The 13,021-nt window shown below is 51.8% G+C and overlaps 5 protein-coding genes across 5 annotated transcripts; 2 read left to right on the forward strand and 3 right to left on the reverse strand.

The window, feature by feature from the left end:
• Positions 1-1,934: 1,934 nt before the first annotated feature.
• Positions 1,935-3,397, forward strand: BDV17DRAFT_275147 (LysM peptidoglycan-binding domain-containing protein). Its single transcript, XM_073759182.1, has 4 exons — positions 1,935-2,214; positions 2,270-2,565; positions 2,622-2,928; positions 3,025-3,397. Exons 3-4 carry the CDS (start codon positions 2,646-2,648, stop codon positions 3,330-3,332), a joined length of 591 nt encoding a protein of 196 aa, XP_073611120.1. The 5' UTR covers positions 1,935-2,214; positions 2,270-2,565; positions 2,622-2,645; the 3' UTR covers positions 3,333-3,397.
• Positions 3,398-4,735: 1,338 nt separating this feature from the next.
• Positions 4,736-6,068, reverse strand: BDV17DRAFT_301225 (beta-ketoacyl [acyl carrier protein] synthase domain-containing protein; the record flags this gene model as incomplete). Its single annotated transcript, XM_073764206.1, has 4 exons — positions 4,736-5,067; positions 5,098-5,379; positions 5,431-5,979; positions 6,020-6,068. The coding sequence occupies 4 exons, from the start codon at positions 6,066-6,068 to the stop codon at positions 4,736-4,738; spliced, it is 1,212 nt and encodes a 403-aa protein (XP_073611121.1).
• Positions 6,069-6,689: 621 nt separating this feature from the next.
• BDV17DRAFT_301227 (putative transcription factor) lies at positions 6,690-9,182 on the reverse strand (the record flags this gene model as incomplete). The annotated part of the gene is made up of 5 exons (XM_073764207.1): positions 6,690-6,847; positions 7,046-8,222; positions 8,291-8,322; positions 8,386-9,011; positions 9,063-9,182. Coding segments are annotated over 5 exons (2,113 nt in total), but the record flags the coding sequence as incomplete, so codon positions are not given.
• Positions 9,183-9,454: 272 nt separating this feature from the next.
• BDV17DRAFT_275149 (uncharacterized protein) lies at positions 9,455-10,565 on the forward strand. The gene has a single exon (XM_073759183.1). The coding sequence runs from the start codon at positions 9,807-9,809 to the stop codon at positions 10,335-10,337; it is 531 nt and encodes a 176-aa protein (XP_073611123.1). The 5' UTR covers positions 9,455-9,806; the 3' UTR covers positions 10,338-10,565.
• A 911-nt stretch (positions 10,566-11,476) lies between these two features.
• Positions 11,477-12,975, reverse strand: BDV17DRAFT_284834 (Zn(II)2Cys6 transcription factor; the record flags this gene model as incomplete). Its single annotated transcript, XM_073760600.1, has 4 exons — positions 11,477-12,141; positions 12,204-12,475; positions 12,548-12,883; positions 12,944-12,975. The coding sequence occupies 4 exons, from the start codon at positions 12,973-12,975 to the stop codon at positions 11,477-11,479; spliced, it is 1,305 nt and encodes a 434-aa protein (XP_073611124.1).
• Positions 12,976-13,021: the final 46 nt, after the last annotated feature.

Raw genomic sequence — 13,021 nt, forward strand, 5'->3', positions numbered from 1 at the left:
ATTGGGGCCACTACATTTTTGCGCAGTCAAATTAGCCGAGATACTCGCCGCTATCTCGGGGGGGATAGAGACGCCACAAGGATTGGGCGTGTAAACTAGGGTGCTGGAGGTGGAGATTGTCAAAACCGCGCATATATCGCGACCAGCCTAATTAAGGCCCGGAGGTAATTACATGGTTATATTGGTCAGGTTGATAGTAACTGCGTTCAAGTCTCCCGGGCAGCTGTCCGTGACCGTGGCAGAAACAAGATCTACTTCCTTGTCGGGGGCAGATGTCGAGTTCGCGATGGTAAACATTCTGGACCTGCTGGAGGTGTTGTGAAAGACACCTTCATCGCTAAACGGAACATGATCGGTGAGCGCTTCCACGTCGCAGGTTTGGTAGTTGAGCTGCCAGGTCAACCACCACTGACCGGGGATTAAGGCGTCGTGGAATCGGTAAAACAGGTAAGGGTCGCTGCTAGACAGGGGGATTGGTAGTGAAAATGTGAAAGAAAATAGGGGTATCACTGAGGCTAAACTATGCCAAGCGGGAAAGCTGATTGCCCGAGCTTTATGGTTCGTTGAGATGTCCGCCCAGCGCGTATTAGTCGCGGGACCGTGTCAGGTTACCCTAGGATACTTGGCCTATGCCCGCTTGACCATATGAAGAGGGCAAGGGCGAAGGCGAGTCATGGGCGCTGCGCCGCAAAACGAGAGGATGAGCTTGGCAGCGCGCCCAGAACCTCACCAGGGCTAATGGTCATGTATTCCACCAATTATAAACCGTGATTCCGCTAAAACAATAGCACTCATTGGCAAAGCTTTACTTTGTGTGGCGAGACGTGCAGCGCAGCGTTAGATCGCCCGAGGATGCCTCCTCCGATACCCACCGGCACCATACGGGCTGTATCCGCGGGCACCCGGTTTCCCGAACCAATGCCCGCAGGGTGTTCGGTCCCTGATCGGCTGATTTCCTCTCCGCGGTGTTGAACTAGGCCCTGTATTATTCCTCAGAGCGGATCGCACCCCCTCCAGTTTAATGTAACAGTCAATACGAGCCGAGCAAGGCTTCAAGTCAGAGACACTAACAACAGATCCATCGAGTTGCCTGACGCACATTTCCTCTTTCCGGATAGCCTGAACTCTGCATAGGGTGATCCCCACTCCTCGAGCTAGTCTTGTAAACAGTATTAAAACATCGCTTGTAATATAGAACGGACGCGGGGTAGTCGGGCGTTGAACTATCCAGAAAGTACCAGAGAACTAAACAAGACACAGTACGCTAGATGGGAGGGGTAGCAGTTCCCATTGAATGTCGGGAGAGGGGGGGTGGAATCGTTCGATGTCCAAGATAGCTGTATAAACATTAATTCAGACCGGAGCTACTCGCTCATCATCCTCTCATTCACTCGAGTGTTCAAGCCGTATGCGATGGTATCTTGCTCCAGTTATCATATTCTCGCTGGCCTTCATTTACTCTAGAGATCAACTCTCCAGCCGATGTAATGCAGCTAACCCACCTGCTTGCCGCTGGGCTCGTTCCGGCGCGATGCTGAGTGCCTCTTTGCTACCAACCCTGGTAATGGTGATATATGGCAGAGCTTTGCAAGCACTTGGGGCCTGTCTGTCAGCGAATTTCAGGAGCTGAACCCCGGTCGAATCTCGGTCCAAGCCAGTCATACTGCGTCATCCGCACTGTGACTGAAGGTCCCCCGGGCACCACGCTTACGACGACGACATCCACAACGACTACCACCACTACTACTAAGACACAATAAGGGACTTACAGTGGAGATCTCCCGCCTGCGGCTGATGGAGATTGGGACAGATTGGCCACGGGCTGTTCCGGACTCGCACCCGACTTTCTCGAACAGGCAGGCGTTGAAAGATGCAGGTGCATAATTAATTGCACAATCTAACGTAGGGTCTTGGCATTCGGCTAGTAATTTTGATCTGGGGCTGTGACGAGGCGGGTTAAAACGAGGCCCAGACTGAGGCCCAGATTGACTCCAGAGGCTTACTTTCAAGGTTGGCTAGAAGCATCGTACCTCGGATTTGGTCTCCGCAATGCAGGGGCGCACATTAGACGCTTAATACACTCGTGGCTCCCGACCAAACGATTCAATTGGCTCCCGCTACTCGCTACTCGAGTCTTACCTAACTCGCTTCTAAGACTCTTATCAGGTGTTTATCCCGTGGCATGTTGCTTCGCCTGGTTGGGCTGGGCAATCAGTGAGTACAAAGCCTACTCGTCAATAGAGCTCGTAGCGAGTTAATGCACATGCAGGTCCCCAGTCAGGTGCTCGACTAAGAAAATCACAGGGGCAACCGACGGGTCGCAGTGACACTGCTCAGGACCCTTTAGTGCACATTAGCCGAGGAGCTGCAATCTAAGTAGAGCTTCACCGGTTCCGAAGAGATCCGAGGCGGAAATGGTCGAGAGCATAGGAGTGGAAGGGTACCCTTCGAAATAGAAAAGAGAATAAGAAATTACCCCTCTCTCTGATTGTTATATAAACTACCATACAGACCGCGGCTCGGTGTTGATCATTCCCTTATCTAGTCCCACCCTCTTCTACCTCCGTGAGCCTCCATTACCTTTACGCAGTGGACGCCGGCTAATTTGCACATCTTCACAGCCTCGAACTTTAACCGCCTCCAAAATGCAACTGACTCAGCTGACTCACCTTGGTCTCGCTGGGCTCATCCCAGGCATGGTCTCCGCTCTGGTCCGCCGCGACGTGGACGGCCTCTATTCTGCGGCCGCTATCACTGAGCCGCCAACCACGACCACTGTGACCATCCCGTCTCCGACCATGCCTGGCATAATTGACGGCTGCGAGGGCTTCTATATGATCTCCGAAGGGGACACTTGCGACAACGTGGCCAAGAAAAAAGGCATCGCTACGTACCAGCTTAAGGCCTGGAATAGCGAAATCAACAGGCGTAAGTTGCCTTCTCCGCCCCCGTCAGCAGCATCATCTCCCCGCGTCCAATTTTCTCTATGACTAAACCAACCTCCAATAATCCTTGTTTAACCAGTCTGCTCGAACCTCTGGCTCGACTTCTACGTCTGCGTCGATGGCCCCGGGGAAGAGACACCCGTCCCGACATTCACACTTACACCTCCCGGGCCTGACCGTCCGACCCCCGAGCCAGCCCCAACCCTACCCGGCACAGTTACGAACTGCGAGTGGTTCTACCCAATCTACGCTGGCGATACCTGCGCGGAAATATGCCTGGTTGCGGGGATCACCTTTGAGGAGTTGCAAGCGATGAACCCGCATATCAATGACGCTTGTACCAACTTGTGGGTGGGGTATCGGGTTTGTATCGGGGTCCACGAATGAGCTGCGCTTCAAAGGCAACGCTGTTATGGGGGCTGGGTTTTTCATTGATCGATGTATGCATGATTGGTGACTGGTCGGTAGTTTGAATAATATATATCTTCGGCAGTCTAATTTCATTGTTTCTGTTACCTCTTACCTGGCATTACCACGCTGACGTCGCTGATCCATGCAATGGCGCAACGGCGATCTGATCTGATCCCGAGGTCTGATCTGCTGATCCCTCTCCGCAGTGGACGCGGCCCTACAGGTGGAAGCGGGAGCGGGCCGAATCCAGCGGACACAGTGCGTGCCCGGCCCCACACACACCCCCAATTGTCCGATCGGCAGGGTCCGTGTCATCGATGGAATGGACGCGTAAGCTCCAGGAACTTGGAAGAAATCAAGCGTATTCTGGAAGCAGGTACCCGTAGCTCTGGTGGAACGACCTATAAATACAACGATGCGAGCGGCACGCGTCTGTGCTTTGATACGTCCCCTGGGCGGGATAACGTAAATCACGGTTCATCCATGGCCCCCCTCAAAAACCCATGCACCCCTCATAAACCTCGCACAAAACAGTCAAAACTAAATTGAATTTCGATAAACTAAGAACTAAGACGATTCAGACATCTGGCTCCAGTATGCCCCTGAGTATTACGTTCAGAGCATGTTGGTGGGGCGCGTTTTTGTATAGTTGAAGTTGAAGGACCGCCTCCGACCGACGCACCCCCCACCCACCAACTGCAATCGCTCATTTCTCAACGAAATTTGATCCCTTGCATCTTGAACTGTAAGACCACCTATCATTTGACGCTTACAACGACTCTCCCTCTGTCTCTCCTTGAGGGCAACGCGTAAGAGCTGGTTTACATGGGCCAGAATCTGAGCGTTGTGCAAGGCCAACTCTGTACCCTTTATAAGTTGAGCCAGCGCTTGTTGAGAGGGTCAATCAGGACTCAAGGTATTGTTTTGCAATAGTTTCTTAACAGAACGAGCCTTCCGATGTACATATCGCACTGTATGAGGTACAGTGATCTGAGAGGAAGGGATTGAAGTACCTCCGCGGCTTAAAAGGGGGGATACTGTCCTCAAGCTCTATATTCAATTTATCCAGCATCCTGCTGGAATTGAAAGGAACTATACCAGTTGCAGCAAAGCTGCTTTGAATATTCTTTGCTATTAAGGCTTCCTCACGAGCCGTGGGATAGTTTTGCAACAAATCCAGCTTGTCAAAATGGTGGATGCTACCACGACTGCTCAAATATCGAAGCCGGAGCCATCTAGGGCACGGTGCCTGGGGGATATACTCCTCCAAGATACAATGGGCGTAGGTCCCCCCGAAACCGAAACTGTAGCGGTTGGCCGTCAGCACAACTTCAGTCATACTACTCCATAACGAACATAAAAGGTACATGAGAAGGACATCAGAGCTCGTACCTATTCGCACTAGCTCTGCGGACTTGACCATCAGCCACATCCCATGGGATGGCAGTAGTTGGAATGTCCAAGTAGTCGAAGAATGGCATCACCTTGGAGCTCAAGTTCTGGGAATGCAGATTTGGCGGCATCACTCTATTCCGCAGTGCCATTGAAGTACCAATGAGGCTAGCCAGTCCTGCGGTCCCTTCTGTGTGGCCTATGACGGTCTTGTTAGAGCCGACAAGCAGCTTCGGTGCCTTCTGCGCGGCAAGACACCCCGCAGGAAACAGAGAACCTGAGATAGCCTCCGCCTCTTGTGGATCACCTGCTCGTGTCCCTGTACCGTGTGCATGGAAGGATTGTGGACGGTCCTGGAAGTTGGGTATAGGGACTAGCCCAGCCCGAGCATAACATTCGCGGACCAACTCAGCCTGCGCAAGGTTACTAGGCATTGTCAGGCCGGGGGTGCGTCCATCCTGATTCACCGCAGTCTCGCGTATGATACACTCAATTGGATCGTTATCGGCAAGGGCCTGAGAGATTGTTTTGACGATGACAGCGGCAAACCCCTCGCCGCGGGCATAGCCATCCGCTGCACAACGGCCGTTGGATGAGAGCATGCCGAGATTACTCTCAGAGATGTACATCGCTGACGAATATTAGCGGCGTCCCTTGGAGCTTGTCAACATAGATGGCCTACCGGGACTCGGGATCAAATTCGTCCCCGCGGCCACAGCAACCTTGGACTTCCCACTTCGGAGCATCTGCACCGCCAGATCCAACGCCACCAGACTGCTGGGACAGGCTGTATCAATCGTCATACTGGGCCCATGCCAACCGAAGAAATATGAGAGACGGTTGGCCATAATGCCTCGTTCTAGTCCCGTAGCAGTGTACCTAGGCAAGGTCTCCCAATCCCGGGTGAGCATTGTGCTCCAATCGTCTGACATCATGCCCACATAAACCGCCGTATTGGAGCCCCGTAACTTCTCCACGGGCTTCCCCGCCGCACAGAGGCTATCGTACACAACTTCCATCAGCAGGCGTTGCTGGGGGTTCATGGCGTCTATCTCGCTGGGCTGGATATTGAAGAACCCAGCATCGAACTGGGAGATATTGATTGGATCCGAGTCCTCAAGCCAATACGACTCGGTGGCGTTTGTGGTCCCATGGTGTGAGCCGACAGGGTGGTAGAAAGGGTCCATGTCGAATCGGTAGGTGGGCGGTTTCTTCGACAGGTCGTGGGGGTCTCGAATCAGTGACCATAGCTTGGGTGGGCGTGTCAGAACCTCCCGGGAAGCGACATCCAGATCCAATAACTGCAATGGGCTCGACCATGGTTGCAACTCTGTAGGTACTGCTTGTGGGTTTGGTTTGGTTACTCGGATGAATGGCCATGTCCCAGAGGCAGTGGTGACTGGTATATAGTATCACGTCGCAAAGCGAGCGATACAGGAAAGGTGCTGCAGTACTCCAGGGTCATTCGGAGAGACAGATCAGCTAGAGCAAAACAGGTCAAAAGGCACCGAAGAGGCCGGGAGGTCAGAGAGAATTGGAGAGTGTGGCTGCCGGGCTGACTTTTGGTGAGTGGAAGTGATAGGTTTCTACCGAAGGGACCGGTGTTGACCACTGCCCAGGTGGCCATGCAGACCAAAGCTATCTAGCTAGCGTTATTCGGCCCCGGCAGAAATAGGAGGTATTTTACTGAATCAAGACAAAGCTTCCGCAAGAAGAATACGGATAATCGGACCTTAGACATATTCAGCTTGCATCTCCGCAGAATGCATGCAAAGGGAAAGCACTGTATGCCAGTCTCGCGAGCTACTCTACGAATCCCAGCTGCGAAGCGAAGACATCTTCGTATGTTGTGGGCATGTATTAGTTGTTGAGTCAGAGTCATCACAAGTCAAGATTCACTAAGATCTGATCGACTAAAATCCCTACAGCGTAGCTTTTGGCTCAGCCGGGGTACATCCCATTCCCTCCAGAGTTATCCCAGTTCATGAACATCCATTCGTTCGGAGGGGCGGTACTATCGACATCGTAGCTCATATTTTGATCCTGTAGAACCGAAGGGACCAGCGTTCCCAGAATGCCGGGCATGATAAACCGGTCAGCTAGTAATAGCAATAGTCAGCTGGGCATGTCATCTTAGCAATGGAGGCCAGTGTGGGACCCACGGTCATGGAAAGTCATGTTGCCCGGCATGGTGTTATCTGGTTCCAGGCCAAAGCCACCGCTCGAGTTAGGCATGGTCATGACCAAGCTATTATTACCCGCGTATTCATCGAGGCCGAGAGGAGGATCGCTTTTACTCGCGCCAATCCCAATCCTCGAAAGCACATTACCAACAGTGTCTGCAGCCTTCTTTGCTTCTTTCGAAGTAGAGCTCCTGCGTATCCAGACTGCTCTCGCACGTTGGAGCGCACGTCGGATCTCATCTTTCCTGTCCATGGCTCGTCCATGATGTAACGAGGCGCATAGGATCATTGCTGCCGTGAGAAACTGGTGATTCATGATCGAGGTGACTCGCCAGCGCATCGCGTGGAGTTGGCCTCCAGCGCAAGTTTCCTCATCGAGCACATTCTGAAGCTCGAGAGCACCCAATGATGTATCAATGCATACTTGCCGTGAGTAACGAAAGCTGTCCTCCTCGTTAGAGGGGCAGTGAGCACTTAGGAATCGCTGATGTAGCATCATCTGGCCTTTGTAGAGCAAATGTCTGATAAACAAACGAGCGATGATGACCTGTGGCGAATCCGTCACACTTGCTGCCATCGGTTTCCACTTCAGGGGTGCTGGGATGCTAGCAGCAGCGTCATGCAGGATCCGGTCGACCTGCATGACCTCTTCATAGGCGCAGGGCTTGACCCTGTTTGTGAGATCGGCAATGATACCGAGGGCCTTCAACACCCGTCTGCGAGCGATGATGCCCAGAGCGGTTGTAAGTTCGGTTTCCGGCCGTGGAGGCGGCAGTTCTCTGGTTTCTTCATCGAAATCGGCGTCATTCAGATTCCGCGGCTCGGCCGTATCACACATCCAATCGGAGATCATCCGCGGCATCCCCATTTGATTCGAAATCATGATGTCGCTCATGAGCACGGTTGCCCATACGCGGCGCCGCATCTCACCCTGAAAAGGTGAAATTCCGGGGAAGTGGCTAGCATCACGATGGTAGCCCATGCGCATCGCGAGATTGACCTCTATAGCGAGGAGGAACCACATATCCTTGTTCGCATCCGTGCAAACGCAGAATTCGGCATATATATAATTGATGACGGTTTCCAGTACATGTGGGCCCGACTTTGTATATTCGCCCATTATCAAGCATTGAACGGTTTTTTCGCGGTAGAGGTCAAACTGAAGGGATTGTATTTCTGTTTCCGGATTCTCAGGCTGGTTTGAGGCCAGAGAAGCAAGACATATCATGCTGAACAGCAGCCCGACCCACATTATGGGGGCGGCCGAGGGGTCCGCCCAGAAGGCCTCGTGCTACGGCCTGTCAGTATGGAATCTTCGATGCGTAGGATGGCCAGATAGGATCGAACTCTAGTACTTGCCTCGCGCAAGAAAACGGGCCCGTGGACAGCGGCTGATTTTACCGGAGCATGTGAGCCATCAATCGTAAATATTATCGGGGAGATTTGGGACGTACCAGGTGAGACGAGATCCAGGTAGTTGAAGTAGCGGGAGACGTAGCGATCGACTGCGTATCTTGGAGGTAGCGCCGCGAGGATTTCTTCTTGAGATACCGGGTAACAACCCCCATATAACAAGATTGCGCCATCTCGGCTCTGGCCCGGTGCATTTGAGTCCCTACTACTGCCAACGTCCTCGGAATCATCCGCGGTCTGACCTAAACTCTCTGCTAGCCGTAGTTGTTCCTCCCTGTCCGCATGGTCTTTAAGATCGGCTATACCTTCCAAGATGGCAACCCAGTGATCCCCTCCGATGTAGCGGAGCTCTGAAGCACTGATTCGCATGCTTCCACACTCTGAACGCCCATCTATCGGAGTGTCCTCCGGCATTGTATCTGTAGGGGTTGGCACCAGTTGCCGCACTCCTGCATCAGTGTTGGCATGCACGTTACCAGCGGCAGCCGAACTGGACATGACAGACATAACAAGGCGTTCCAGTTGAACTAGACGATCATGCATGTTTGACTGTGCTGTCGGGGGTGTCCTCGATGAACCGCCGACAGTTGAGCCATTCTCTGGATATGTACATGTCTGGCCGCGTGCAGCACAGAAAGAGCATGGTCTCTTGCGGTCGCATCGTGATCTAGACAGTTTAGTGCCACACGTCATCTCAAGAATGCTGCAAAGTGCTTACTTCCGACGCCTGCACGGGTTACACGACAGCTGGGGCTTTTCTCTGCGTCGACTGGGGTTGTAGTGCGGCTGGGATGATGTTGCACTATCAATAGGATGTGCGGATTTGGAGGAGTCCATGGGCGGGAAGTTATCGTGGTGGTTGGAGAGGAATGGATTGACCTGAACACTGAACTAAGGAGAGGTGGAGACAGCGTAGGGCGTGCACGTGCTGCCTGAGGCATACATTAACCCTCTCGTGCTATTTCCCTTTTGGACAAGGGCAGAAATCTGCACGTGACAGCCTTATCTCTTACCCGCTCGCTGAGGCCTGTCTTTCTTTCTTTCTTTCTTTCTGCTTCCCTCAGATGCAGATGGACCTTACAGTCCTCGGTACTAGTACAGATAGATGGGGCTCGATCATAAGGTAGCTAGCTTGCCAATGCTAGGTCCACCAGGCGGATCATAATCTCCTGCGATATATTCGATCTGACCCTCCGACCCTCCGACCTTCCGACCCTCTGAACTACTACTTTGTAGTCTATATACGGCGGAGAGGATGTTTCCTCCGCCACGTCCCCGACCCCCCTACAAGCCCCGTCATGCAATCGACTTCTAGTTTCCTATTGTTCTATCTCCGGTCACTTTCATCTATTGAACGCCTCGATGGCCCCTCTTAGCTGGTGAAGGATTTAGAGCTTGATTGGCTTTGATCCCATTCATTCTCGTATTTTATCCACACCTGCACCTCTGACAGAAGCACTAGATGACTCCAAGAAAAACCGGAACAAGGCAGCCTGGAAGATGGTGCTCTTCCAGAGACCGAGATTGTCGACTGGGACGGGGAGGGCGACGCGGCCAACCCTCGCAACTGGCCAGAGTCCAAGCGATGGGCGCATGTCATTGTCATCTCTATTCTGGCTCTTATCACGTCGGCAGGAACATGGCCCCCACGATGAGTGCTCCGGGCATCGCGACAATTGAGGCTGACTTGCATATCGGTTCCAGTGTTGCCAGTACTCTTGCTGTCACACTGTACGTACTGGGGATCGTGATTGGCCCCATGTTTATGTCGCCACTTAGCGAAATCTACGGCCGTGTGCCTGTTTACCACGCCGCTAATATTATGTTTGTGGCCTTTATCCGTTGGCAGTGCATTAAGCCAGAGCCTCGCCCAGTTTCTCGTCTTCCGGTTCTTCTCCGGCTGCGCTGGTGGTACCCCGACGGCTCTTGGCGGTGGGACGATTGCCGATATTACGACCATCCAGAAACGAGCGGTGGCAATGGCGTTGTTTAGTATGGGACCTCTGGCAGGACCGGTAAGTCGCTAGCCGTCGCTCCCGCTTAGGATTAAGGGATTGGGGCAGATATCAGATACGAAAGTATGAGATGACGTGGTCTCTAGCGGCTTGGCCGCTGCTCCAACTCCCGAGAACTCGACCCCTCAATTATATCTAGCAATCAAGCGAAGAATCAACGATCTATCGAAGAGAAGCTCATCCCGGGTGCGGTGCCCGAAATGAAAACGCTCTAGGCATCAGTTCCTTAGTAGGCTACGTACGTGTAGCTGATACAACCTCGTTCTGCCCTTCTTCCCCTGTGCATGCATATTTTCATAACTCTCACAATCACCATCACAGCAAATTCGAGGTTAACCGCGGCTAACCTCACTGTGGCCGCACTAGCATAACTCTCGCTTAATTATCAGTTTTGAGCCTGCTGCATGCTAGTTATGAAGCTTACGTATGCCTATTGCTATTGTTTTAAACATGCGTTCGAGTTTTTGTAATACAAACCTTTTATTTTGTGACAACTGTAGTATAAATAAGGGAAATCGGATTATAAATGTTAAATAGAGCCTCTATTTTATTGGGGTTACGTTGCCTTTTGAATTAAATTGAGCTATATATAGCCGTATTTTCAAGATTCAGGAGAGTCTAAAGTCAAATTTTGGAAATATATCTTTTACCCAAGAGGTGTTGCATGATAGCGGCTTCATCCCGGGCACAGTGCCTAGGATAACTAGTCCTATAACATTTCCGTATCAATCAGAAAATCAAGGGAGAATATAATATAATATCTTCAGCATAATACAGTATATACTAAAGGATCACGAAGAATCGCCTATTTAAAGCTCTGAATCACTAATCTACGGCGCAGCATATACATCATCGTACACCAAAATTACAAGAAAAAGCAGAATAATTTAAGTATTCTCATGGCCTTGGCAGGTTTGCATTATTTATACTGGCGAGGTTAACCGCGGTCACCGCGGTTATGTCGCAGCCTACTCCTACCACAACTCTCCCAGCCTCGGGCGTTCCAATAACCCGCTGGCCGATGTCGCCGGCGCTTCCAGACTCGCCGACACACCTTTCAGGGACGGTGGATTGGTAGCGATTGGGAAAAGTGACCAACCAGTGATCCATGTCAAAGTTATAACATCGAGTGCAGATGGACTGATGAGGCAATGACGAGGAGGTGTCCGTTTAAAGGGGACCACACACAAGGTGTGTTGGCCAGGTTCATATCCCACATTATCTCGCTCAAAGCAGTTGCATGTAGTTTGCAGAGACCAGCGTACTTTTTAGACTCAGGATCATCCCTCGGACCTTCCTCTGAAGAGACTGCCTGGTGGAGGAATTGGTAGTAGAGCAATTGTGACTGGTGGTGGTAGAGGAGATGCATGTTGATAAACTCCTGTAGAAGGCCCTGATCAGAGAACATCTTTCGGTTACTCGGGGTATTGCGCATGCTACGCGGTAGGCTCCCGAGCCAGCTCTCCAGCTTGCACGATAGCGATTCGACCTGAGCATGGATCTCGGACTGCGAAAAGGTACCATGAGTGAGCTGATCATTCAGTCGAACAACCAGTCCATGCATTTCCGTTAATGGAAGTATTAGGCTCCAAATACCAGAGCCCTGAGGGCCTCGCTGTGCAATTTGGCAATCAGCAGGGCGATCCTGTTCCTGGGAACATCTCATCGAAGAGAATACGCTCTCCTCTAACGGACGTGGGAACTGGGGATTGCTCTGTAACTGCGCTGGCAATTGCGCCTGGACGCAATCCCACGTCTCCATCATCCAGGTCTGCCAATATACTATTCGAGAAAAGGGTATTAGCTTTGCATGTTTCCAAGGTAGTTAGGCAGTGTGGGCTCACGTCTAATCTCGGTCTCTCGCTGGATAGCCCCTGGGCTAAGAACAACTGGAAGATGTAGCACCTGTACCATTCGCACCGCCTGTGCACTAAGCAATGTGTCCTGAGCCGAGTCGCCTTCGACGAAGGCAACGAATGCGAGAAGGATACACCCCTGTAGTGACTGAATATCAATCAAGTTAGGTCGTGCATTGAAAGCTTGTATAGCACGCTGAAGCCAGGGCGCCGCTCGATCCCGGGGCTGAATATCCTCGAAATATGGATTGGAGGAGAAACTAAGGAATGAAATATCAGTCAGAGCCGGCGTGCAATTGTCTTATCGAGGTTGCAGGATACTCGTAACTCACCGAGCCATCAAAGCAATCATGCCGAGGACTAAAAAGTTTGCCGCTCGGCCCTGTTGCTGTTCCTGGATGAATGAATAGCGGTGGAATATAATATGTTGTTTATCGTGGACGAGGTCAAAATACAGGTCCACGAGTTCTCGGCGCACATCTGGCGGCGGATAGTCCCATGCACACGGCCCACCACCACCGGGTCCTGCAAGGCTGTTCTCTTGATGGTGGGGCGTGATGAAGTCCTCCATCTGAGTCGTAGCGATAAAGGAACAGTCCAGCCCTTTGAGAACGCATAACGTGCATGGCCTGCTACGCCCCGTTACAATACACTTCCGTTTCCGCAGCCTGTCAATTTGCCATAATTATTAGGCACCTCTTCTCAAAAGCAAATGGATAAGCACAGACCGACATGTATCACAAGCAGACGATGGGCGCATCTTTTTGATTACTGCAGTAGCAAGGATATGCTCGTCTCTATCGCGC

The sequence above is a fragment of the Aspergillus undulatus genome, assembly GCF_047715775.1.
Source record: "Aspergillus undulatus strain CBS 261.88 unplaced genomic scaffold BDV17scaffold_71, whole genome shotgun sequence".
Classification (NCBI taxonomy): Eukaryota; Fungi; Ascomycota; class Eurotiomycetes; order Eurotiales; family Aspergillaceae; genus Aspergillus; species Aspergillus undulatus.